Genomic DNA, 27,201 nt, shown 5'->3' on the forward strand with positions numbered 1-27,201 from the left:
GAGAGCTTGAGAGAGAGAGAGAAGGGGAGGGAGTGAGAGAGAAACTCGTTGCTATCCTCTTTGCTGTCAAAGAGACTGATAAACGTACACAAATCTCTCCTCTACTCCTTTTCCTCCTGCTCATCTGTCTGTTTGGACCAGCACTCCATCTATCTGTCTGCTTGGACCAGCACTCCATCTATCTGTCTGCTTGGACCAGCACTCCATATATCTGTCTGTCTGCCAGCACAACATTAGAGTGGGTGAGTACTTTCTACTTTCAGAGAAGTTTAGAAACAATATGAATGGTTGTTCTCCTCTTTTTCCTTCTAGTGTTCTGTTCTTTCTGCTTTTAGAGTTTGAAGTTAAAGTTACAGAGTTTGGGAGAGACTGCATTTTTTGGAGAGGGAGCTTTAACAGAAATTGTCGACGGTTTAAATTAAAGACAGAGATTGAGAGTATGAGGCAGAGAGTATATAGAGAACTGATCAGGGTTTCCATAAACTGGACCAGGTTTCCTCATCTCTCTAGTTGTATTTATTTGTTGCAGATTGTGTCGGTTCAGTCAGTGTGCATTTGTATGGGAGTGTATGTCTGTCTCTCTGTGTGTGTACACTATGTGTTTGCGAGAGTGTTTTTTGAACGGTGTGTGTGTGTGTGTTCATTACAGTGTCTGTTTTACAGTGTGTGTTTTCGTGTGTGTCAGTCATTTGCTGGGTTGCGTGCCTGTGTGTGCTAGTTAGTGAATGTTAAGAGTGTTACCCCAGAGCCCACAGTGTTTTTATTAGCATGTGTGCCTTTGTAAATGTAAGTGGATACATGCCTGCCTGGGTCTGTTTGATCTACACTGTTCATGTGTGGAAAAGAGTGTTTGTGTGTGTGTGTGACTGACCCATCCTTGACCTAATCGTTCCTACTTATTATTGTGACCACATGGACACAACACAACAATGTGAACAGTCATTCAGGGACTCAGGGACAGAGCATTATTTTCCACCTTCTAAACAGCAGAGCCTAATGCCTCTGGACTGAGGTGTGTCTCTACTCTCTAAATCTAGGCTCAGTTTACTTGTCAGTGTATTGTAGTAGTTCCATTCATAGTGCGTGGTTGTTGGGTAAGGTTATATACTTGGGTAAGGCACAGACAGACGTGAATGCCTTGTTAACTGGTTCAGCTTGTTACCGCGGAGGCAGGCAGGCTGCGCCACGGTAGTGAACAGGTAGGGCGTTACGGTTATGGGACATTTAGAGCTGCATGATTTGAATATATCAGAGAGAGATCAGTGATTCTGGCTTGCATCCATGTTGTCTTTTTAGTCCATCATGTTCTTCTAAACTATGTGTCTATTCTAAACCGTGTGTGTGTGTGTGAGAGTGTGTGCGTGTGTGTGGCTGAATAAGCGTTGATCCAGCTGAGTTAGCAGCACAGGTCAGTCCACTGCTCCTTCACTGCCTTGGCCTTGGCGTTGCCCCTGTGTGTGTGTGTGTGTGTGTGTGTGTGTGTGTCTGTACGTGCATGTGTGTGTGTGTTGCACCTGTGGCACTTCTGGCCTCTCTCTCTCTCTCTCTCTCTTTCTCGCTTCTCTCTCTTCTCTCTCTCTTTCTCTCTCCCTCTTCTCTCTCTCTCTCTCTCTCTCTCTCCTCTCTCTCTCTTTCTCTCTCTCTCTCTCTCTCTCTCTCTCTCTCTCTCTCTCTCTCTCTCTCTCTCTCTCTCTCTCTCTCTCTCTCTCTCTCTCTCTCTCTCTCTCTCTCTCTCTCTCTCTCTCTCTCTCTCTCTCTCTCTCTCTCTCTCTCTCTCTCTCGCCGGACCTAAATGACATACTGTAAGTGTGACATGAAGGATGTTTGAACTGTGGCGGGTTTAAAGTAACTGTCCAGTGTTTCCAGATTTCTATGAAATATTACCTATAATTAATTACAATGTCAATTAAATAGTTTTCCTTCCAATTTTTTTTATTATTAAGTATGTTAATGGCAGCTTTTCTGTGTTGGAATGGTGTGGGCGTACCCCAACAACAGAATGGTGTGGGCGTATACCGGTCATTTAAAAATATTAATTCGTGTAGGCTGCTGATCGGCCAGCTCATCCTCCTCAGGAGTATGACTTTATACTTCAGCTTGTTACCGCGGCGGCAGGCAGGCTGCGCCACGGTAGTGAACAGGTAGGGCGTTACGGTTATGGGACATTTAGAGCTGCATGATTTGAATATATCAGAGAGAGATCAGTGATTCTGGCTTGCATCCATGTTGTCTTTTTAGTCCATCATGTTCTTCTAAACTATGTGTCTATTCTAAACCGTGTGTGTGTGTGTGAGAGTGTGTGTGTGTGTGAGAGTGTGTGTGTGTGTGAGAGTGTGTGTGTGTGTGAGAGTGTGTGTGTGTGTGAGAGTGTGTGTGTGTGTGAGAGTGTGTGTGTGTGTGAGAGTGTGTGTGTGTGTGAGAGTGTGTGTGTGTGTGAGAGTGTGTGTGTGTGTGTGGCTAAATAAGCGTTGATCCAGCTGAGTTAGCAGCACAGGTCAGTCCACTGCTCCTTCACTGCCTTGGCCTTGGCATTGCCCCTGTGTGTGTGTGTGTGTGTGTGTGTGTGTGTGTCTGTACGTGCATGTGTGTGTGTGTTGCACCTGTGGCACTTCTGGCCTCTCTCTCTCTCTCTCTCTCTCTCTCTCTCTCTCTCTCTCTCTCTCTCTCGCCAGACCTAAATGACATACTGTAAGTGTGACATGAAGGATGTTTGAACTGTGGTGTAACTGTCCAGTGTTTCCAGATTTCTATTAAATATTACCTATAATTAATTACAATGTCAATTAAATAGTTTTCCTTCCACATTTTTTTTATTATTAAGTATGTTAATGGCAGCTTTTCTGTGTTGGAATGGTGTGGGCGTACCCCAACAACAGAATGGTGTGGGCGTATACCGGTCATTTAAAAATATTCATACGTGTAGGCTGCTGATCGGCCAGCTCATCCTCCTCAGGAGTATGACTTTATACTCTATGAGGAAATACAAGCATTTTTTAATTTCTGTTGTATTATTTTAATTTCACCTTATTTAACCAGGTAAGCCAGTTGAGAACAAGTTCTCATTTACAACTGCGACCTGGCCAAGATAAAGCAAAGCAGTGCGATAAAAACAACAACAACACAGAGTTACATATGGGATAAACAAAACGTACAGTCAAAAACACAATAGAAAATCTTACAGTGGGGAAAAAAAGTATTTAGTCAGCCACCAATTGTGCAAGTTCTCCCACTTAAAAAGATGAGAGAGGCCTGTAATTTTCATCATAGGTATACGTTAACTATGACAGACAAATTGAGAAAAAAATCCAGAAAATCACATTGTAGGATTTTTTAATGAATTTATTTGCAAATTATGGTGGAAAATAAGTATTTGGTCAATAACAAAAGTTTCTCAATACTTTGTTATATACGTTTGTTGGCAATGACGCAGGTCAAAGCGTTTTCTGTAAGAATTCACAAGGTATTTTGGCCCATTCCTCCATGCAGATCTCCTCTAGAGCAGTGATGTTTTGGGGCTGTCGCTGGGCAACCACGGACTTTCCAACTCCCTCCAAAGATTTTCTATGGGGTTGAGATCTGGAGACTGGCTAGGCCACTCCAGGACCTTGAAAATGCTCACAAGCCACTCCTTCGTTGCCCGGGCGGTGTGTTTGGGATCATTGTCATGCTGAAAGAGCCCAGCCATGTTTCATCTTCAATGCCCTTGCTGATGGAAGAAGGGTTTCACTCAAAATCTCACGATACATGGCCCTATTCATTCTTTTCCTTTACACGGATCAGTCGTCCTGGTCCCTTTGCAGAAAAAACAGCCCCAAAGCATGATGTTTCCACCCCCATGCTTCACAGTAGGTAGTGGTGTTCTTTGGTTTGCAACTCAGCATTCTTTGTCCTCCAAACACATTGAGTTGAGTTTTTACCAAAAAGTTCTATTTTGGTTTCATCTGACCATATGACATTCTCCCAATCCTCTTCTGGATCATCCAAATGCACTCTAGCAAACTTCAGACGGGCCTGGACATGTATTGGCTTAAGCAGGGGACACGTCTGCACTGCAGGTTTTGAGCCTGGCGGCGTAGTGTGTTACTGATGGTAGGCTTTGTTACTTTGGTCCCAGCTCTCTGCAGGTCATTCACCAGGTCCCCCGTGTGGTTCTGGGATTTTTGCTCACCGTTCTTGTGATCATTTTGACCACCGGGGTGAGATCTTGCGTGGAGCCCAGATCGAGGGAGATTATCAGTGGTCTTGTATGTCTTCCATTTCCTAATAATTGCTCCCACAGTTGATTTCTTCAAACCAAGAAGCTTGCCATTGCAGATTCAGTCTTCCCAGCCTGGTGCAGGTCTACAATTTTGTTTCTGTTGTCCCTTTGACAGCTCTTTGGTCTTGGCCATAGTGGGAGTTTGGAGTGTGACTGTTTGAGGTTGTGGACAGGTGTCTTTTATACTGATAACAAGTTCAAACAGGTGCCATTATCACATGTAACGAGTGGAGGACAGAGGAGCCTCTTAAAGAAGAAGTTACAGGTCTGTGAGAGCCAGAAATCTTGCTTGTTTGTAGGTGACCAAATACTTATTTTCCACCATAATTTGCAAATAAATTAACAAAAATCCTACAATGTGATTTTCTGGATTTTTTTCACTCAATTTGTCTGTCATAGTTGACGGTACCTATGATGAAAATTACAGGCCTCTCTCTCATCTTTTTAAGTTTTAGAACTTGCACAATTGGTGGCTGACTAAATACTTTTCCCCCACTTTGATATACAGTGTGTGCAAATGTAGTAAGTTATGGAGGTAAGGCAATAAATAGGCCATAGTGCAAAATAATTACAATTTAGTATTAACACTGGAATGATAAATGTGCAGAAGATGATGTGCAAATAGAGATACTGGGGTGCAAATGAGCAAAATAAATAACAATATGGGGATGAGGTAGTTGGGTGGGCTAATTACAGAAGGGCTGTGTACAGGTGCAGTGATCGGTAGGCTGCTCTGACAACTGATGCTTAAAGTTAGTGAGGGAGATAAGAGTCTCCAGCTTCAGAGATTTTTTCAGTTTGTTCCAGTCATTGGCAGCAGAGAACTGGAAGGAATGGCGGCCAAAGGAGGTGTTGGCTTTGGGGATGACCAGTGAGATATACCTGCTGGAGCGCATACTACGGGTGGGTGTTGCTATGGTGACCAATGAGCTAAGATAAGGCAGGGATTTGCCTAGCAGTGATTTATAGATGACCTGGAGCCAGTGGGTTTGGCGACGAATATGTAGTGAGGGCCAGCCAACGAGAGCGTACAGGTCACAATGGTGGGTAGTATATGGGGCTTTGGTGACAAAACGGATGGCACTGTGATAGACTACATCCAATTTGCTGAGTAGAGTGTTGGAGGCTATTTTGTAAATGACATCGCCGAAGTCAAGGATCGGTAGGATAGTCAGTTTTACGAGGGCATGTTTGGCAGCATGAGTGAAGGAGGCTTTGTTGCGAAATAGGAAACCGATTCTAGATTTAACTTTGGATTGGAGATGCTTAATGTGAGTCTGGAAGGAGAGTTTACGGTCTAACCAGACACCTAGGTATTTGCAGTTGTCCACATATTCTAAGTCAGACCTGCAGAGAGTAGTGATTCTAGTCGGGCAGGCGGGTGCAAGCAGCGTTCGATTGAAGAGCATGCATTTAGTTTTACTAGCGTTTAAGAGCAATTGGAGGCTACGGAAGGAGTGCTGTATGGCATTGAAGCTCGTTTGGAGGTTTGTTAACACAGTGTCAAATGAAGGGCCAGATGTATACAAAATGGTGTCGTCTGCGTAGAGGTGGATCTGAGAGTCACCAGCAGCAAGAGCGACATCATTGATATACACAGAGAATAGAGTCGGCCCGAGAATTTAACCCTGTGGCACCCCCATAGAGAATGCCAGAGGTCCAGAGAACAGGCCCTCCGATTTGACACATTGAACTCTAAAACGGTCTGTTTGAGAAACAAGTTTGAGCTGGGTTCAAATAAGTGTTTTTTCTCCAATTTATGCTTTGGCCACAAATATGAGTGAAGGAGGGATCAGTGATTCTGGCTAGCATCCATGTTGTCTTTTTAGTCCATCTGTTTTTCTAAACCATGTGACTATTCTAAACCATGTGACTATTCTAAACCATGTGACTATTCTAAACCATGTGACTATTCTAAACTGTGTGTGTGTTTTTGTGTGTGTGTGTGTGGCTGAATAAGCATTGGTCCAGTTGAGTTAGCAGCACAGGTCAGTCCACTGCTCCCCTTCACTGCCTTGGTCTAGGCGTTGCCCCTGTGTGTGTGTGTGTGTGTGTGTGTGTGTGTGTGTGTGTGTGTGTGTGTGTGTGTGTGTGCGTGTGCGTGTGTCTGTACGTGCATGTGTGTGTTGCACCTGTGGCACTTCTGGCCTCTCTCTTTCTCGCTGGCCGGACCACAGGAGTGTGACATGAAGGATGTTTGGACTGTGGTGTGTTTGAAGTAACTGTCCAGTGTTTCCAGATTTCTATGAAATATGACCTATAATTAATTACAATATGAGTGAAATCGTTTTCCTTCCGACATTTTTAAATTAAGTATGTTAAAAAGCAGCTTTTCAGTGTTGGAATGGTGTGGGTGTACTACAACAACAGAGTGGGTGTATACCGGTAATTAAAAATATTCACGCGAGTAGGCCGCTGATTGGCCAGCTCATCCTCCTCAGGAGTATGACATCATACTCTATGAGGAAATAGAAAGCATTTTTAAACGGTCTGTTTGAGATATACAGTAAGTTAGAGTGATTTTATTTTGTATTTTTATTAATGCTTTGGCCACAAATATGAGCATAGGATGAGTCAACAACATTATTTGGGTATGAGTTAACAGAATATGATTTTCACTGGACAGTTACTTTAAAACATCCAGTAGACTGACTTTGTGAATGAGTGAGTGATGGATGTCTGTTCATAGCCCATCATGATGTCAGTGTTACTCTGCTGCTGTCATATCAGCTTGACTCTCACTATCATCTTCACTTGGAGTCAGTCAGTCACATCTGGTCATCTGGAATGAAATGGGAAATCATCACTAGGGTTGTGTCCAAAATGACACCCTATTCCCTATTCCATATATAGTGTACCACTTTTGACCTAGGCTCCCTATAGTGTACTTGACTTGGAGTCAGTCAATGACATATGGTCATCTGGAAAACACTAGAAATCATCACTAAGTCATCACTGAGTCAGAGTAATATCACTCTGCTCTGTCTCTCAACACAGCGTTGCTACACCCGTGGGTACTGCTCTGTGTATGTTTCTTTGGAAAGACGGACTGAGACAGAGAAACTTCCACATAGAGTTAGTTTCACTATACAGTTCCACGTCAACACATAGCACCATTGTGCTATCTTTCTTTTACGACTGGCAAAGGTTATATACAATTATTTTATTTAGCAATTGTAAAAGTACATTGCTATTAATACTTTTATATGGGACTCATTTAGTTCTTAAGGGTGTTTTATTTAACTAGGCAAGTCAGTTAAGAACAATTTCATATTTACAATGACGGCCTACCCCGGCCAAACCCGGACGACGCTGGGTCAATTGTGCACCGCCCTATGGGACTACCAATCACGGCCAGGTTGTGATACAGCCTGGAATCGAACCAGGGTCTGTAGTGAGATGCAGTGCCTTAGACCGCTGCGCCACTCGGGAGCCCAAGTGTTATTTGGTGTTATTTGTGTATTATCTGAAGGGCTAGACTTATGGCTTGATGCAGTGCATTACCAAAGGGCATGGCAACAACAGCAGCCTCCTAACAAACAAACTCCATATTTATTTTTAATGTGTGACGGAATGCTAGTTAACACGTCCAGGGACACGACAGGCTTGGCTGTGGAGTCTGGCTGAGATCACACACACAGTACACACATCAACAACACAAGACTCTGTTTTATGCACACACAGAGCTGAGAGGGAGAAACATGTCACACACTTGTCTACTCAAAATAACAATGGGAAAAGCTTTACAGTGTTTGTTGTGAGTGTTTTTTTGTCACTTGAGTCCAGGTGAGAGTTCGGGGTTTCAAAAAGAGGCTATATATATTTTAACAACATTTTCACTGCACGAGAGAGAAAGCTTGATTAAATCAATACCCACTTTGTTATTTCGTTAGGTGTTTATTTGTCCACCTTTTCTAAAAATGGTGTCTCACATTTGGGATCAAATGGAAACATCTGACTCAAAGTCCCCAGGATATTTCACTCTTTCATCACTCTGACAGAGAAATGTTTAAAACAGACCGTTTGTGAGATACGACTTTGAGATATAAATCTGGGAGCTGTTGATTCCTGTCTCTGCCAATAATTTCTATAGCAGTTAAGTTCCAAGTGGTAGGGAAGGGGTAGTAGGGGGTAGGGAGGGGTTAGGAGGGGGTCGACAGGTGGTTTTAGAAGAACGGAACAAGGGGGCTTCTCTCCTCATCACTACACTATAATTAACATGGAAACTATCAGCTCACGATTTCCTGTGTCTATTTTTGCAGGTGTGATACTCTATGTGTGGGATGTACTAGCTAGACAGTATCATTCCTGACTCTGGTCCCCTCTGATCCTCTATTACAAGATATTTTTACACGTACCTGTACAGCTGTGTGTGTGTGTGTGTGTGTGTGTGTGTGTGTGTGTGTGTGTGTGTGTGTGTGTGTGGCACTCTTACAAATGTGTGTGTACTTGTCTTGGAGTGTTGCTTAGATTCAAATCAAATCAAATCAAATTTTATTGGTCACATACACATATTTAGCAGATGTTATTGTTGGTGTAGCGAAATGCTTGTGTTTCTAGCTCCAACAGTGCAGTAATATCTAACAATGCACAACAATACACACAATACACACAAATCTAAAAGTTAAAGAATGGAATTAATAAATATATAAATATATGGACGAGCAATGTCGGAGTGGCATAGACTAAAATACAGTAGAATAGAATACAATGCAGTATATACAGTACCAGTCAAAAGTTTAGACACAGCTACTCATTCAAGGGTTTTTCTTTAGTTTTACTATTTTCTACATTGTGGAATAATAGTGAAGAAATCAAAACTATGAAATAACACATATGGAATCATGTAGTAACCAAAAAAGTGTTAAACAAATCAAAATATATTTTCTATTTCAGATTCTTCAAAATAGCCACCCTTTGCCTTGATGACAGCTTTGCACAAATTTGGCATTCTCTCAACCAGATTCATGAGGTAGTCACCTGGAATGCATTTCAATTAACAGGTGTGCCTTGGTAAAAGTTCATTTGTGGAATTTCTTTCCTTCTTAATGCGTTTGAGCCAATCAGTTGTGTTGTGACAAGGTAGGGGTATACAGAAGATAGCCCTATTTGGTAAAAGACCAAGTCCATATTATGGCAAGAACAGCTCAAATAATCAGAGAAACGACAGTCCATCATTACTTTAAGACATGAAGGTCAGTCCATCATTACTTTAAGACATGAAGGTCAGTCAATCCGGAAAATGTGAAGAACTTTGAACGTTTCTTAAAGTGAAGTCGAAAAATCATCAAGCGCTATGATGAAACTGGCTCTCATGAGGACCGCCACAGGAAAGGAAAACCCAGAGTTACCTCTGCTGCAGAGGATATATTCATTAGAGTTACCAGCTCTAATGAACCCAAATACAGTGGGGGGAAAAAGTATTTAGCCAGCCACCAATTGTGCAAGTTCTCCCACTTAAAAAGATGAGAGAGGCCTGTAATTTTCATCATAGGTACACGTCAACTATGACAGACAAATTGAGAAAAAAAAATCCAGAAAATCACATTGTAGGATTTTTTATGAATTTATTTGCAAATTATGGTGGAAAATAAGCAAGATTTCTGGCTCTCACAGACCTGTAACTACTTCTTTAAGAGGCTCCTCTGTCCTCCACTCGTTACCTGTATTAATGGCACCTGTTTGAACTTGTTATCAGTATAAAAGACACCTGTCCACAACCTCAAACAGTCACACTCCAAACTCCTCTGTGGCCAAGACCAAAGAGCTGTCAAAGGACACCAGAAACAAAATTGTAGACCTGCACCAGGCTGGGAAGACTGAATCTGCAATAGGTAAGCAGCTTGGTTTGAAGAAATCAACTGTGGGAGCAATTATTAGGAAATGGAAGACATACAAGACCACTGATAATCTCCCTCGATCTGGGGCTCCACGCAAGATCTCACCCCGTGGGGTCAAAATGATCACAAGAACGGTGAGCAAAAATCCCAGAACCACACGGGGGACCTAGTGAATGACCTGCAGAGAGCTGGGACCAAAGTAACAAAGCCTACCATCAGTAACACACTACGCCGCCAGGGACTCAAATCCTGCAGTGCCAGACGTGTCCCCCCTGCTTAAGCCAGTACATGTCCAGGCCCATCTGAAGTTTGCTAGAGTGCATTTGGATGATCCAGAAGAGGATTGGGAGAATGTCATATGGTCAGATGAAACCAAAATAGAACTTTTTGGTAAAAACTCAACTCGTCGTGTTTGGAGGACAAAGAATGCTGAGTTGCATCCAAAGAACACCATACCTACTGTGAAGCATGGGGGTGGAAACATCATGCTTTGGGGCTGTTTTTCTGCAAAGGGACCAGGACGACTGATCCGTGTAAAGGAAAGAATGAATGGGGCCATGTATCGTGAGATTTTGAGTGAAAACCTCCTTCCATCAGCAAGGGCATTGAAGATGAAATGTGGCTGGGTTTTTCTCATTTTGTCTGTCATAGTTGACGTGTACCTATGATGAAAATTACAGGCCTCTCTCATCTTTTTAAGTGGGAGAACTTGCACAATTGGTGGCTGACTAAATACATTTTTTCCCTTCATGGTCAAATTGCTGCAAAGAAACCACTACTATTTTTTTTATTATTCTTTTAATTTTTTTATTTAACCAGGCAAGTCAGTTAAGAACAAATTCTTATTTACAATGACGGCCTACACCGGCCAAACCTGGACGACACTGGGCCAATTGTGCGCCGCCCTATGGGACTCCCAATCACGTCTGGTTGTGATACAGCCTGGAATCGAACCAGGGGGTCTGTAGTGATGCCTCAAGCACTGAGATGCAGTGCCTTAGACCGCTGCGCCACTCGGGAGCCCTAAAGGACACTAATAATAATAAGAGACTTGCGTGGGCCAAGAAACACGAGCAATGGACATTAGACCGGTGAAAATCTGTCCTTTGGTCTGGAGTCCAAATTGGAGATTTCTGGTTCCAAACGCTGTGTCTTTGTGAGACGCGGTGTAGGTGAACGGATGATCACGGCATGTGTAGTTCCCACCGTGAAATATGGAGGAGGAGGTGTGATGGTGTGGGGGTGCTTTGCTGGTGACACTGTCTGTGATTTATTTAGAGTTCAAGGCACACTTAACCAGCATGGCTACCACATCATTCTGCAGTAATAAGCCATCCCATCTGGTTTGGGCTTAGTGGGACTATCATTTGTTTTTCAACAGGACAATGACCCAACACACCTCCTGGCTGTGTAAGGGCTATTTGACCAAGAAGGAGAGTGATGGAGTGCTTCATCCGATGACCTGGCTTCCACAATCCCCCAACCTCAACCCAATTGAGATGGTTTGGGATTAGTTGGACATCAGAGTGAAGGAAAAGCAGCCAACAAGTGCTCAGCATATGTGGGAACTCCTTCAAGACTGTTGGAAAAGCAATCCAGGTGAAGCTGGTTGAGAGAATGCCAAGACTGTGCAAAGCTGTCATCAAGGCAAAGGGTGGCTATTTGAAGAATCTCAAATATAAAATATGTTTGTATTTGTTTAACACTTTTTGGGTTACTATATGATTCCATATGTGTTATTTCATAGTTTTGATGTCTTCACTATTATTCTACAATGTAGAAAATAGTTAAAATAAAGAAAAACTCTTCAATGAGTAGGTGTGTCCAAACTTTTGACAAGTACTGTACATGTGAGATGAGTAAAGCAAAAATATGTAAACATTATTGAAGTGACGAGTGTTCCATTATTAAAGTGGCCAGTGATTCCTGGGCTAAAGCAGAGATACTGACACACGCATTATGTCGAACCTTTCTCACAGAAACAGATTGTTATCCCTCTCAACTGAGCAGAACATCTGCAAAATATAATGGAAAACAACAATAAAAGCATGTACAGTGCCTTGCAAAGGTATTCATCCCCCTTGGCGTTTTTCCTATTTTGTTGCATTACATCCTGTAATTGAAATTGATTTTTATTTGGATTTCACGTAATGGACATACACAAAATGAAAAAAAGAACTTGTTTCAAAAAATTCTAAAAAATAAATAACGGAAAAGTGGTGCGTGCATATGTATTCACCCCCTTTTCTATGAAGCCCCTAAATAAGATCTGGTGCACCAATTACCTTCAGAAGTCACATAATTAGTTAAATAAAGTCCACCTGTGTGCAATCTAAGTGTCACATGCTCTGTCACAGGATCTCAGTATATATACACCTGTTCTGAAAGGCCCCAGAGTCTGCAACACCACTAAGCAAGGGGCACCCCCAAGCAAGTTGCACCATGAAGACCAAGGAGCTCTCCAAACAGGTCAGGGACAAAGTTGTGGAGAAGTATTAAAAAATTGAAAGAATATGGCACCACAACAAACCTGCCAAGAGAGGGCCGCCCACCAAAACTCACGGACCAGGCAAGGAGGGCATTAATCAGAGAGGCAACAAAGAGACCAAAGATAACCCTGAAGGAGCTGTAAAGTTCCACAGTGGAGATTGGAGTATCTGTCCATAGGACCACTTTATGCCGTACACTCCACAGAGCTGGGCTTTACCGAAGAGTGGCCAGAAACAAGCCATTGCTTTAAGAACAAAATAAGCAAACACATTTGGGTGTTTGCCAAAAGGCATGTGGGAGACTCCCCAAACATATGGAAGAAGGTACTCTGGTCAGATGAGACTAAAATTGAGCTTTTTGGCCATCAAGGAAAACGCTATGTCTGGCGCAAACCCAACACCTCTCATCATCCCGAGAACACCATCCCCACAGTGAAGCATGGTGGTGGCAGCATCATGCTGTGGGGATGTTTTCATTGGCAGGGACTGGGAAACTGGTCAGAATTGAAGGAATAATGGATGGCGCTAAATACAGGGAAATTCTTGAGGGAAACCTGTTTCAGTCTTCCAGAGATTTGATACTGGGACGGAGGTTCACCTTCCATCAGACCAATGACCCTAAGCATACTGCTAAAGCAACACTTGAGTGGTTTAAGTGTCTTGGAATGGCCTAGTCAAAGCCCAAGTGGGTAGATGTGCCAAGATTATAGAGACATACCCCAAGAGACTTGCAGCTGTAATTGCTGCAAAAGGTGGCTCTACAAAGTATTGACTTTGAGGGGGAGAATAGTTTTGCACGCTCAAGTATTTTTTTTTTTCTTTCTTATTTCTTGTTTGTTTCACAATAAAAAATATTTTGCATCTTCAAAGTGGTAGGCATGTTGTGTAAATCAAATGATACAAACCCCCCCAAAATCAATTTTAATTCCAGGTTGTAAGGCAACAAAATAGGAAAAATGCCAAGGGGGGTGAATACGTTCGCAAGCCACTGTAACATTAAAGTGAGCAATGCCGTAAACTCACAATGGCTTAGTCACCTCAACTCAGTCACTTTATATGCTAATGACCTCTTCAGTAATTACTACATTACACTGGTAGTGATAGTCCTACATTTGTAACTGTTGAGCTCTTATATACTTTTATATGCTTTTACATATTCATCTCTCTCAGCCTTTTTCTCTCTCTCTTTTCTCTCTCTCTCTCTCTCTCTCTCTCTTTCTCTCTCTCTCGCTCTCTCTCTCTCTCTCTCTCTCTCTCTCTCTCTCTCTCTCTCTCTCTCTCTCTCTCTCTCTCTTGGTCTGTTGGTCTCTCTCTCTCTCTCTCTCTCTCTCTCTCTCTCTCTCTCTCTCTCTCTCTCTCTCTCTCTCTCTCTCTCTCTCTCTCTCTCTCTCTCTCTCTCTCTCTCTCTCTCTCTCTCTCTCTCTCTCTCTCTCTCTCTCTCTCTCTCTCTCTCTCTCTCTCTCTCTGTCTGTCTGTCTCAAGAAGTCTGTTTCAACTCTCCTTCACTTCCCTGTTCTACCTCTTTGCCATATCCAAGTGTTGTGTTTCTCTTTAGTGCTTTCTCCAACCGTTAGTGTCTCAATGTTAAGCAGCTCTGACTCCACTGCCTTTTCTCCTCACCGACTCTCCCACACCATCATGGAAAGGAGCTGTCAGAATGACTTCATCACGGTCTCGCTGAGTGTTTTATGTCTCAATCTTTCCATATTATTTTCCTTCCACCATCTGCACAGACAACACAATATGTTCTATCGACCAAAATAGAATGGAAAACGTTTTTCACATGGGCACTTAGTACTGTATGTGAAAATGTTTGATTGATCTATGGTGCTGAAACAAAGGCTTAATTGTCTGTCGACACTCCCAGGTATCTATCTACACATCCATAGACAATACCTCTTTCTGTGAATGACAAATTATATATTCAAGGTAGTCGTTAATATAATGACGTGGCATTGTTGTTGTAAGTAAAATATGCATCTGTGTTGCCAGGCTTGTAGAAGAACCCACGTCAAACTAGTTTGAGATGATGGAGTGTATGATAGTTTGGAGGCGGTGTGTGTGACAGTTTGGAGGCGGTGGGTGGATCAGCTATCAGTCTGTCAGGGGTAATGTCTAGGTGCCCGTAACAAGCTGCTGTAGAAAGGGACTCTGAGCTGTCAAGTTTTATCTCTTCTAATAAACTGTGTTTATGATATCTATTTCACACCCAGCCAACTACAAGATTGTGTAAACTCTCATAATTGTGTGTAATAATCTTTTTTTGTTTGGTTTATAAAAGCTCTGGTAGGTAGATCTTAATCCATGTCTCAATTGTCTCAAGGCTTAAAAATCCTTCTTTAACATGTCTCCTCCCCTTAATCTACACTGATTGAAGTAGATTTAACAAGTGACATCAATAAGGGATCATAGCTTTCACCTGGATTCACCTGGTCAGTCTGTCATGGAAAGAGCAGGTGTTCCTAATGTTTTGTACAATCACTGTATAATTGTTGCTATAACTCAGACATGGTTTATTCACAATTTGGATTTATTGTGCAAAGAAGACATGCATAATTTGGAACAATAGACAAGAGTAGGCAAGTCTGTAATAGAAAATAAATCAGTGCAGAGTCGTTGATGGTGCCAAGCTTTCATGTCCTGTGTACGTACTTGGTAGATATTGGCTAAGTTCACCTATCTGGAGGCTGCGAAGTTAAGATATCCAAACTCCCTCCCTTTTGACATGTCTACAGTCTGCCCATTGAAGTTAAGATCCAACAAGCCTTTTATGTAACAAGCCTTTTCTCGAAGAGTTTTCTTTCTCTGTGGTAAAAGAAAAATGGCCCTATTCAGGGTGAATTCAGGGGTGAATTGTAAACATTCAGATATCTTTTCACCAACTCCTGTCAGAAAATGAAAACTGGCTGGTGGTACACTAACATGGGAGAGGTTGGTTTACTTGAATGACAAACAGAACAATATGGTTTAAACACAAGCAATGTTCTGGTGTCAAACAGTGACATGTTACTACACAGACCAAGGCATAGCCGGGTATCAAATGTTTCAGTTGAATGGAAAAGGAAACACACAATAGTGAACAACTTAACACACCAGCAAATACACATAGATTCACCTGCAGTGGTTGGGTTTCTATCTGCTGAGTAGAAACCACTGGTTGGGTTGTGTGGTGCAGTATGGCTTCCTGAGATGCTGTGATTTATTTGTTATGTTTCACTGCAGCAGTCAGCGCCAGAGGGGTTCCAACGCATCGGTTAAGACGCAATTGTTGTTTTGCTCACAGAGGATTTGATACCCTTTGTTTGACAGACATTCGATCTGTGGGAACAATTCTCTCTCGCTCTCTCTGTCTTGCTCTCACTTTCTCTTTTTTTCTGTCTTTCTATTCTCTCTCTTTCTCTCTTTTGCTCTCTCTCTCTCGCTCTCTTTCTCGCTCTCTTTCTTTTTCTTTTTCACACACCCCCTCTCTTTCTCGCTCTCTCTCACACACTCTCTCTCTCCCCTTCTATCTCTCCTGAAACCAACACTCTTCACCAACCCAGAGTAACCCTCTCTCTCTCTCTCTCTCTCTCTATCTCGCCCTCTCTCTCTCAGCCTAAATTGATTTATTTTCATATGTGGCGTTTCTCTGGATTAGATCAATGGAAAACCAATCAAAACCAATCAATCAGTCTCATTAAGCATAATGAAGTGCTGAGAAGTATTTACAGTATTTTCAGAAACAAAGTAAAGCTAACTAAAATGCTACAGTAGTGCACCTCCCAGGCAAAGATGGAAAGTCCCAGATCTGGTACAAATCCTACTCATAGTTGGCTGTGTAACCTTCTGTCTGTCTGTCTGTCTGTCTGTCTGCCTGCCTGCCTGCCTGCCTGCCTGCCTGCCTGCCTGCCTGCCTGCCTGCCTGCCTGCCTGCCTGCCTGCCTGCCTGCCTGCCTGCCTGCCTGCCTGCCTGCCTGCCTGCCTGCCTGCCTGCCTGCCTGCCTGCCTGCCTGCCTGCCTGCCTGCCTGCCTGCCTGCCTGCCTGCCTGCCTGCCTGCCTGCCTGCCTGCCTGCCTGCCTGCCTGCCTGCCTCTCTGCTTGTCTGTTTGACTGCTGTGTGCCCCCCAGCTTCCTCCCTCCCTGCCTCACTCCCTGTCTCCCTCCCTCCCTCTCTCCCTGCCCTGCCTGTCTCCCTGTCTGCCTGCCTGTCCCGCTCTCTCCCTCTCTCCCTCTCTCCGTCCCAGCCTCTCTCCCTGCCTCCTTTGTGCCCCCCAGGCACAGGGGAAGTGGGAAGGCCCTCTGTGCCCATTTGGGCCCGGGGCTGAGGGGGATGGATGAGGTCACCCCAAATTCCCCATCTCCCCTTATAGCACCAGACCGCCTCTCTGATCCACGCCAAGCGGGCCCAGCCTACCACAGGACCCGGGCATAAGGCCCCAACATAAAAACACAAATGGCTGGTCTGTAAAAAGCAGCCCGGCTGATGTGACTCATTAACAAACGCTGGCGCCAAGTCTTTTATTAATTCATTATTGTGTTTGGGGAAAGAGAGGGGAGAAGGATCCATTTTCAGTGGGTTGCTCTTTAAATGTTCACTCTGGTCTGGTGGGGTGTTATGTTCCTTTTTTCTCTTTCTTTCTTGATTTTTATTCGTTCTTTCTTTTATTCCCTCTTTCTTTCTAATATTCCCTCTTTCTTTCTCTCCATTCTTCCTACCCACTAGTGTGTCTGCTGCCTTCTGTTTTGCCATAAGCCAAGGTAGTGACAGGCAAGCGTTGAGATATGTGTGAATCACCGTTTGACTGATGTGTTTTCCTCCAGATCTGTGGGATCAGGTAGGTTAGGTTCCTCCCATCAGACTCACTGTGTCTGTGGAGCTCTGAGCCCATGGCTGCCTTCCAAATGGCACCCTATTCCCTATGTAGTGTACCAGGGCCCATAGGTCAAAAGTGCACTATATAGGGAATAGGGTGCCATTTGGGACACATCAGGCCTGTTGGAAGTATATTGCAGTGTCTGAAATCTGACTTGCCCACTACTAACTTAAACTACATACTGTTTACTAATCATACTACATACTATTTAGAATGTACTGTTTAGAAAAAACGAATGCAACAAGCAATAAATATCAGCATACTAGGCTCATCCTACTGAGAATGTGTCATATAATGAGCAATTGCGTTGATTCCCGCCATTCGTTCATTTATTGTACAGCGCCTCCCCTCAGATGATTGTCAGCTGTTGTCAGACACACATGGGTCTTGATCCTCAATAAGGTGCAGTGATTTCTACTAGAGGAAAAGCCGAAATGAGTGACATTCTGGCATGTAAATACTACATTAATGCTACACGTTATTTTTTTTGCATACCCAAAATGCCTACTATTTAGAACACAAGTACGGGTATTCGGACACGGTCTCTGTCTCATGGATGAATTGATATGGTGTTGTTTCTGTCTCCTCCAGACATCCTCTGGGAATATGTGTAGCACATGCCTGGCCCTGGCGTGTGTGTGTGTGTTAGTGCTGTGATAATCCTCCATCTCCTATTTCTCCTCTCCCAGCTCTGATGGTCTGAACACAATACACTGGCTTTATGGGCCTGGCCGAGTTCATGAGACAGATAACCAAACAGGGCAAACGCAGGCCAAGTCCCCCCCCACACACATATTATTATGGGTCTGTGTTTGTAGGCAGTTTTTGTTTTTCCAGTCTGGACCTCTTCCCCCATTAGGCACACTGTGAAATCTTTAGTGATGTTCTAGTGTGTTGGCCACGCTGATGATTTGCTCTATGGGTCATGATAATGGTTTTACAAGCAGAGGACACCTGAGAGGGAGAGGGCTTATAGTGTTATAGAGGAAGGGAGGTGGCTGGGTGGCGATGGGTTAGGTTGGGTGTAGAGAAGGGGAGACTGGTAGTTTTAGGAGTAAGAAGGGTTAGGGGAGTGACAAGGGCATAGTCATTGGGGTTTGAGTTGTTGGTTAAGAGTTGGGTCTAGAGAGTTTTTTTGAGAAACAGACTGGGAGAGAGAGAGAGAGAGAGGGAGAGAGAGAGAGAGAGAGAGAGAGAGAGAGAGAGAGAGAGAGAGAGAGAGAGAGAGAGAGAGAGAGAGAGAGAGAGAGAGATGAAGAAAGGGAGAGAGAGACTGCAGTTAAATGGCTGTGTTGGCAGTATGTGGTTGGTGCCTATAGCCTATAGGGCTGTTTCTGCTGCTCCTCCCTGAAACGTGGCCACCCGGCCTTCCTTCCTGCCTGCCTGGCACTGCCTACTCCCTCTCTCTTTATTTCTCTCTGTCTCTCTCTCTTTATTTCTCTCTCTCTCTCTTTATTTCTCTCTCTCTGTCTCTCTCTCTTTATTTCTCTCTCTCTCTCTTTATTTCTCTCTCTCTGTCTCTCTCTCTTTATTTCTCTCTCTCTCTCTTTATTTCTCTCTCTCTCTCTCTCTCTCTCTCTCTCTCTCTCTCTCTCTCTCTCTCTCTCTCTCTCTCTCTCTCTCTCTCTCTCTCTCCCTCTCCCTCCCTCCCTCCCTCCCTCCCTGCTCTGCTAGCCAGCTCCCTGCCTGCCTGCCTACCTGCTCCCTCCCTCCCTGGCTCTGCCTGGGCTCTGCTCTGGGTTCACATGTGGAACAGTTTACTGTAATGGAACTTTAACTTAGTGGTGGTTTGAAGCTGCCTGCAGCAGTAGAGTGTAATTAACTGGCTCTGAAAGAGGGAGATCAGTGGAAAGGGGGATGTGTGTGTTTTTGCACATGTGTGTAGTGTGTGGACTTCAAGAGTGCCTATGTGTTTTTTTTTATATGTGTGTAACTTTTATGCGAGTATGGAAAAATGTATATTTCCTGGGCAGGCAGCCACTACTTACTGCCCCCCAGTGCCCACACTGTCACTGTGCCCATACTCTCTCTCTCTCTCTCTCTCTCTCTCTCTCTCTCTCTCTCTCTCTCTCTCTCTCTCTCTCTCTCTCTCTCTCTTTCTCTTTCTTTCTTTCTTTCTTTCTTTCTTTCTTTCTTTCTTTCTTTCTTTCTTTCTTTCTTTCTTTCTTTCTTTCTTTCTTTCTTTCTTTCTTTCTTTCTTTCTCTCTCTCTCTCTCTCTCTCTCTCTCTCTCTCTCTCTCTCTCTCTCTCTCTCTCTCTCTCTCTCTCTCTCTCTCTCTCTCTCTCTCTCTCTCTCTCTCTCTCTCTCTCTCTCTCTCTCTCTCTCTCTCTCTCTCTCTCTCTCTCTGTCTCTCTGTGCATTACTGCTTTCTGCTGAGTTCAGCAGTTCAGCTAGTTCAGCCTCAGATCTTTCTTTTTTCCTCTTCATTTTCCCCCCGAATTCCAAGATACTTCCTCAGTCTCTGTTCCCCCTGATTCACAAACCACGGCCGTTCCAGAAAGCAGCTCTAGCTGATTTCCTTGGCTCTGCTGTTTCTCCAAACCACATTTCAAAAACAAGCAGCTGAAACCACCCACTCATAAAATCACTCTGGGGGGAACGGAGGACTGATTGGGACGCGCACGGTGCTAGGCTCAGAGTTAAAGCTAGAGACAACCAACAGTAGGGCGCTCTTCCAGCGACAAGCGTCTACAGTACTTAGGTGGTTTACTTTACCTGGGGCTGAGGATGAGTGTGTATACAGGCTGGACTGGTGATAGCCTAGATGGGTACATTGGGCTGTCTGAAGCAAAGGAGAGATGGAGGGAGTTAGAAATGGAGGTGGAGGATAGGCCAGAGAGTTGGAGATGCAGGGAGTGATGGCACTGCTTTTATGTCTAGACTTCTGGGCTGCCATTCATGAAAACATCAGATGTATTATTAGTGACGATATTCCATTTATTATTAGTGACGATATTCCATTTTCTCCAAGCCTGTACATTCTGGAAAGTGCTGGAAAAAGTACTAAATTGTCATACATGAGTAAAAGTGCAAAATCAAGTAAATGCTATATATTAAATTCCCTATATTAAGCTAACCGGACAGCACAATGTTCTTGTTTTTACTTATTTAAGGACAGCCAGGGGCACACCCCAACACTCTATTACAAATACAATATTTTTATATATTCAATATATTTAGTGAGTCCGCCAGATCAGAGGCAGTAGGGATGACAACTTGTTATATTCATAGGTGTGTGAATTGGACCATATTGATTTCCTGCCTGAGTATTCCAAATGTGACGAATACTTTTTTATGTCAGGGAAAATGTATGGGAGTAAAAAGTACATTATTTTATTTAGCAATGTAGTGGAGTAAAAGTTGTCAAAAATATAAATAGTAAAGTAAAATACAGATACTCCAAAAAACGACTTAAGTAATATTCCAAAGTATTTTTACTTAGTTACTTTACACCACTGATTCTGGGTGATCCCTTAACTTTGTATAATCTCCCTGCTTCCGATGCAGGCTAGGTACACAGTCACACAGCCCTTATGCTTGGAAGACAGCCTCTGGTTAGAGAATGGAAAGCTTCTGATTTACCCCCAACTGGGTACTTTAGCAGCATACAAGACATTTTCTTTCCGACTTCTTATTGTTTGAAATGGGGTAAAAATCTTGATCATATCAGTGGTTCATGAGATCTCTGTGAAAATTGTATTAAATTTAAGCCATAAGCCTAACTCCCAATGTGTTCTATAATTTTGGTCGATGTATTTCTCCTATTCTCTCTGCTAGTGTGATGGATTTGATTTGAATGTAGTCCAGTTTTCTGTTGGTTTATGTTTGCTTTTTTTATTATGATTTTTTAAATAGTTTTTTGTTGGGTCCTACTACTTTGTATTTGTTGTATTCTGTTGTTTCTGTATATATATACAGTGCCTTCGGAAAGTATTCAGACCCCTTGACTTCTTCCACATTTTGTTACGTTATAGCCTTATTCTAAAATGGATTAAAAATAAAAGAAATCCTCCGCAATCTAAACATAATACCCCATAATGACAAAGCGAAAACAGGTTGTTAGAAATGTTTGTACATTTATTAAAAATTAAAAACAGAAATACCTTATTTACATAAGTATTCAGACTCTTTGCTATGAGACTCGAAATTGAGCTCAGGTGCATCCTGTTTCCATTGATCATCCTTGAGATGTCCACCTGTGGTAAATTCAATTGATTGGACATGATTTGGAAAGGCACACACCTGTCTATATAAGGTCCCACAGTTGACAGTGCATGTGAGAGCAAAAACCAAGCCATGAGGTCGAAGGAATTGTCTGTAGAGCTCCGAGACAGGATTGTGTCAGCAAAGATCTGGGGAAGGGTACAAAAAAATGTCTGCAGCATTGAAGGCCCCCAAGAACAAAGAGGCCTCCATCATTCTTAAATGGAAGAAGTTTGGAACCACCAAGACTCTTCCTAGAGCTGGCCGACCAGCCAAACTGAGCAATCGGGGGAGACGGGCCTTGGTCAGGGAGGTGACCAAGAACCTAATGGTCACTCTGACAGAGTTTTAGAGTTCCTCTGTGGAGATGGGAGAACCTTCCAGAAGAACAACCATCTCTGCAGCACTCCACCAATCAGGCCTTTATGGTAGAGTGGCCAGACGGAAGCCACTCTTCAGTAAAAGGCACATGACAGCCCGCTTGGAGTTTGCCAAAAGGCACCTAAAGACTCTCAGACCATGAGAAACAAGATTCTCTGGTCTGATGAAACCAAGATTGAACTCTTTGGCCTGAATGCCAAGTGTCACGTCTGGAGAACACCTGGCACCATCCCTACGGTGAAGCATGGTTGTGGCAGCATCATGCTGTGGGGATGTTTTTCAGCGCCAGAGACTGGGAGACTAGATGAACGGAGCAAAGTAAAGAGAGATCCTTGATGAAAACCTGCTCCAGAGCGCTCAGGACCTCAGACTGGGGGGAAGGTTCACCTTCCAACAGGACAACGACCCTAAGCACACAGCCAAGGCAACGTAGGAGTGGCTTCGGTACAAGTCTCTGAATGTCCTTGAGTGGCCCAACCAAAGGCCGGACCTGATCAAACATCTCTGGAGAGACCTGAAAATAGCTGTGCAGCGATGCTCCCCATCCAACCTGACAGTGCTTGAGAGCATCTGCAGAGAAGAATGGGAGAAACTCTCCAAATACAGGTGTGCCAAGCTTGTAGTGACATACCCAAGAAGACTCAATGCTGTAATCACTGCCAAAGGTGCCTCAACAAAGTACTGAGTAAAGGGTCTGAAAACTAATGTAAATTTGATATTTCCATTTTGTATTTTTTATAAATTAGCAAACATTTCTAACAACCTGTTTTTCCTTCGTCATTATGGGGTATTGTGTGTCGATTGATGAGGGAAAAAAACAATTTAATCAATTTTAGAATAAAGCTGTAACGTAACAAAATGTGGAAAAAGTTGCTGTAAGACTCGATGCATATAAAATATTGGTCATAAAAAAATATTAATAAATGGAGGTATAGGCATCAGCAGTTAGGCGGGTAACCATTGGGGCTCTGTATTTATTCCTCTCTCTCACTCTCTCTCTCTCTCTCTCTATTTCTCTTTCCGTTTCTCATGTGTTGGACCTCGTGTCTGGGCCTTTGGTCCTGGGGGATCGAGGCAGAGAGGGGCGGAGAGGCTGCTGTGAGGCAGAGAGAGGCAAGGGAGACCGAGAGAGCGAGAGAGAGGTGGGGGAGGGATAGAAAGGCAGGCCGTTGTGCGGGCTAGAGGCAGGGAGCCAGGCAGCAGAGAGGCAGAAAAAGAGTGATACAGAGAGGCAGAGAAAGAGAGAGAGGCAGAGAGAGAGAGGCTGAGAGAGAGAGAGAGAGAGAGAGGCAGGCTGCTGTGCTGGGTTGGCATCATGAACAGAGAGCCTCTTTATTGTGGAGTTCTGCTGATTTAAATCATATGGCATAGCCTGGAATCACTGCAAAAGTCTGGAAGCCTTTCAAAACTGCTGAAACAAGAGCTCCTGCACCCTCCCTCCCTCCTTCTCTCCCTCTAACTTTTTTCAAACAACTCTCTTATTTTATTTTCCTCTCCTCACCCCCGGTTTTCTTGCTTTTCCTTCTTCTACTCGCTCTTTGACTCTCACAGTCCCCCCATCCCCCCTACCACACACACACACCTCTACGTTTTCAACATACCTGTGTTTGCTATTGTTTTGAAGTTTGCACATCCCTCTGAAATTACTGTTTGGAATAAACTATTAATTGTTCCAGAAAGATCAATCCTCAGAGTTGATGTAAGGTAACATTTGGACAATACTTTTGATTTGATCATTACATCATGTGACAACATTATAAAAAGTAGTTATTCTCAATTTTGTAGAACGAAATACATTTTTTATATTTCTTGTGTCTTCTTCTGATAGGTGCATTCGCATGATCATTCCAAAGTGCATAAGACCAGAAGTCTCCTCGGCCAACCAGAACCTTCGGTCCTCATCCAGCCCAGCGTCCTGTGGAAGAAGTGGAATTCCCAGTTTGGCATTCCCAATTTTCCTGTCCTCTACCAGGTGGTGTGTGATATTCTCTAGCCCAACGGCCTGAGAGAGGATCTGTCTAGGATACCACAGGCCTTCTGGGTACTCCTCTACTCCTCTCCTCTACTCCATTACCATGGCTACCAACAGGGAGCGGCAGGTGGGTCAGGTGGGTCACATGACAGGGTTCCCACCTGCTGTCTACCCATTCGCCTTCAACTCCATGCGGAACCACTCCCCCTTCGACCTGCTGGGCAATAGCAGCCTGTTTGGGAGATTCAGCACCGACCTCCCTAAAGAGATGGCTGCACTCTGTAAGTGAAGTTACTCAAACATATTGTGTGTGTGTGTGTGTGTGTGTGTGCGTGTACGTGTGTGTGTACGTGTGTGTGTACGTGTGTGTGTACGTGTGTGTGTGTGTGTGTGTGTGTGTGTGTGTGTGTGTGTGTGTGTGTGTGTGTGTGTGTGTGTGTGTGTGTGTGTGTGTGTGTGTGTGTGTGTGTGTGTGTGTGTGGGGGGTGGGGGTGGGGGTGTGTGTACACATGCGCAAGTGTGTCTGTCATATTTTGAAACAGAATATTTTCCATTTTCATTGAACATGTATGCATCTGTTTATAATAATATGAAAGAAGAAAACAATGAAACAAACAAAGGAGCAGTTCCATAAAATTGTGTTGATCATTTGTTGCCGGTTTGGGGTTTTATGATGGCTGTTGTAGATGATGATGTGGTGGCACACTCAGAGAGTCCGTAAAGTAAAACAGGCTTCTATCCCACAAGTCTCAAATAAGAGACAAAACAACATTCTTTTCGCATGGGGTGATGAACAGCATGTACAGTTGAAGTCTGAAGTTTACATACACCTTAGCCAAATACATTTAAACTTAGTTTTTCACAATTCCTGACATTTAATCCAAGTAAAAATTCCCTGTTTTAGGTCAGTTAGGATCACCACTTTATTTTAAGAATGTGAAATGTCAGAATAATAGTAGAGAGAATTATTTATTTTAGCTTTTATTTCTTTCATCACGTTCCCAGTGGGTCAGAAGTTTACATACAATCAATTAGTATTTGGTAGCATTGCCTTTAAATTGTTTAACTTGGGTCAAACGTTTCGGGTAGCCTTCCACAAGCTTCCCACAATAAGTTGGGTGAATTTTGGCCCATTCCTCCTGACAGAGCTGGTGTAACTGAGTCAGGTTTGTAGGCCTCCTTGCTCGCACACGCTTTTTCAGTTCTGCCCACAAATGTTCTATAGGATTGAGGTCAGGGCTTTGTGATGGCCACTCCAATACCTTGACTTTGTTGTCCTTAAGCCATTTTGCCACAACTTTGGAAGAATGCTTGGGGTCGTTGTCCATTTGGAAGACCCATTTGCGACCAAGCTTTAACTTCCTGACTGATGTCTTGAGATGTTGCTTCAATATATCCACTTAATGTTCCTTCCTCATGATGCCATCTATTTTGTGAAGTGCATCTGTCCCTCCTGCAGCAAAGCACCCCCACAGCATGATGCTGCGACCCCCGTGCTTCACGGTTTGGATGCAATGCAACCCCCTTTTTCCTCCAAACATAACGATGGTCATTATGGCCAAACAGTTCTATTTTTGTTTCATCAGACCAGAGGACATTTCCCCAAAAAGTATGATCTTTGTCCCCATGTGCAGTTGCAAACCGTAGTCTGGCTTTTATATGGTGGTTTTGGAGCAGTGGCTTTTTCCTTGCTGAGCGGCCTTTTAGGTTATATCGATATAGGACTTGTTTTACTGTGGATATAGATACTTTTGTACCTGTTTCCTCCAGCATCTTCACATGGTCCTTTGCTGTTGTTCTGGGATTGATTTGCCCTTTTCACACCAATCTCATCTCTAGGAGACAGAACGTGTCTCCTTCCTGAATGGTATGACGGCTGCGTGGTCCCATGGTGTTTATACTTGCGTACTATTGTTTGTACAGATGAACGTGGTACCTTCAGGCGTTTGGAAATTGCTCCCAAGGATGAACCAGACTTGTGGAGGTCTACAATTTTTTTTATGAGGTCTTGGCTGATTTCTTTTGATTTTCCCATGATGTCAAACAAAGAGGCACTGAGTTTGAAGATAGGCCTTGAAATACATCCGCAGGTACACCTCCAATTGACTCAAATGATGTCAATTAGCCTATCAGAAGCTTCTAAAGCCTGACATCATTTTCTGGAATTTTCCAAACTGTTTAAAGGCACCGTCAACTTAGTGTATGTAAACTTCTGACCCACTGGAATTGTGATACAGTGAATTATAAGTGAAATAATCTGTCTGTAAACAATTGTTGGAAAAATTACTTGTGTCATGCACAAAGTAGATGTCCTAACCGACTTGCCAAAACTATAGTTTGTTAACAAGACATTTGTGGAGTGGTTGAAAAACAAGTTTTAATGACTCCAATCTAAGTGTGTGTAAACTTCTGACTTCAACTGTATATATTTTAAGGAACTCAGCCCGGCTTTAAACGTACTCTTGAAAGTTGTAATAGTAGAATGCACAAGGTACAATTTCTAAATTGGGTAGTGCATCATCAGTTCCTCTTGTCACGTTGGTCATTGCTTACCTATTTATAACTTGTCAGAAATGTCCAGATCAACTAGCCCATGCCAGCTAACGTTTTTTTTAAAAGGTATTTTAACCCATAGATTGTTGTAACTTCCAACTTCAACTGTATGTCAACAAATATTTGAAAATAGTGGCTGTCTTTTGCCATTCTAAAGCTGCAGGTCTATATGTGGCCACAGGGGGTGCTGTTGTATATTGTCGTATACGGGAAGGTAAAAAGAGAGGATAGAGACGTTTGTTTGTGATTTATAGCTTTTCTCTGTAATGGAACACTTGTCTGATTTAGATGAAGGGCTTACATGTCACCACCCTGGCTTCTTCTGTGTGCTAATCACACTGTGTGTGTGTGTGTGCATGCATGCGTCTGTTTGCGCTCATGTGGTGTGTGTCTTGTTTCAGTGTGTGTCTGTGTGTGAGGGTGAGAACAGGAGGGGTTTTATTTAGGCTAGGGTCGGGCTTGAGTAAAGGTAAGTTATTTGAAATCTTATCTGGGTGCTAAAGCGCAGGTTGGGGGTGGAGTAGCTCAGTTGGTAGAGCATGGTGCTTGCAACGCCAGGGTTGTGGGTTCATTTCCCACGGGGGGGCAGTATGAAAAATGTATGCACTCACTAACTGTAAGTCGCTCTGGATAAGAGCGTCTGCTTAATGA

General features: G+C 43.4%; 1 protein-coding gene across 3 annotated transcripts in view; it reads left to right on the plus strand.

The window, feature by feature from the left end:
• The window catches only part of LOC121545840 (retinoic acid receptor gamma-A), a 134,997-nt gene that overhangs the window by 50,306 nt on the left and 57,490 nt on the right, over positions 1 to 27,201 (plus strand). The window contains exons 1-2 of one of the 3 annotated variants that reach the window (XM_041856699.2): positions 31 to 242; positions 23,854 to 24,278. In XM_041856699.2, the coding sequence (XP_041712633.2) occupies positions 24,101 to 24,278 (178 nt within the window). In that variant the 5' untranslated portion in view covers positions 31 to 242; positions 23,854 to 24,100. Of the gene's footprint in view, positions 1 to 30; positions 243 to 23,853; positions 24,279 to 27,201 lie in introns of those variants that run through there. The other 2 variants (XM_041856702.2, XM_041856701.2) reach the window with 2 other exon arrangements.

The sequence above is a fragment of the Coregonus clupeaformis genome, chromosome 30 (genome assembly GCF_020615455.1).
Source record: "Coregonus clupeaformis isolate EN_2021a chromosome 30, ASM2061545v1, whole genome shotgun sequence".
NCBI classification, from domain to species: domain Eukaryota; kingdom Metazoa; phylum Chordata; class Actinopteri; order Salmoniformes; family Salmonidae; genus Coregonus; species Coregonus clupeaformis.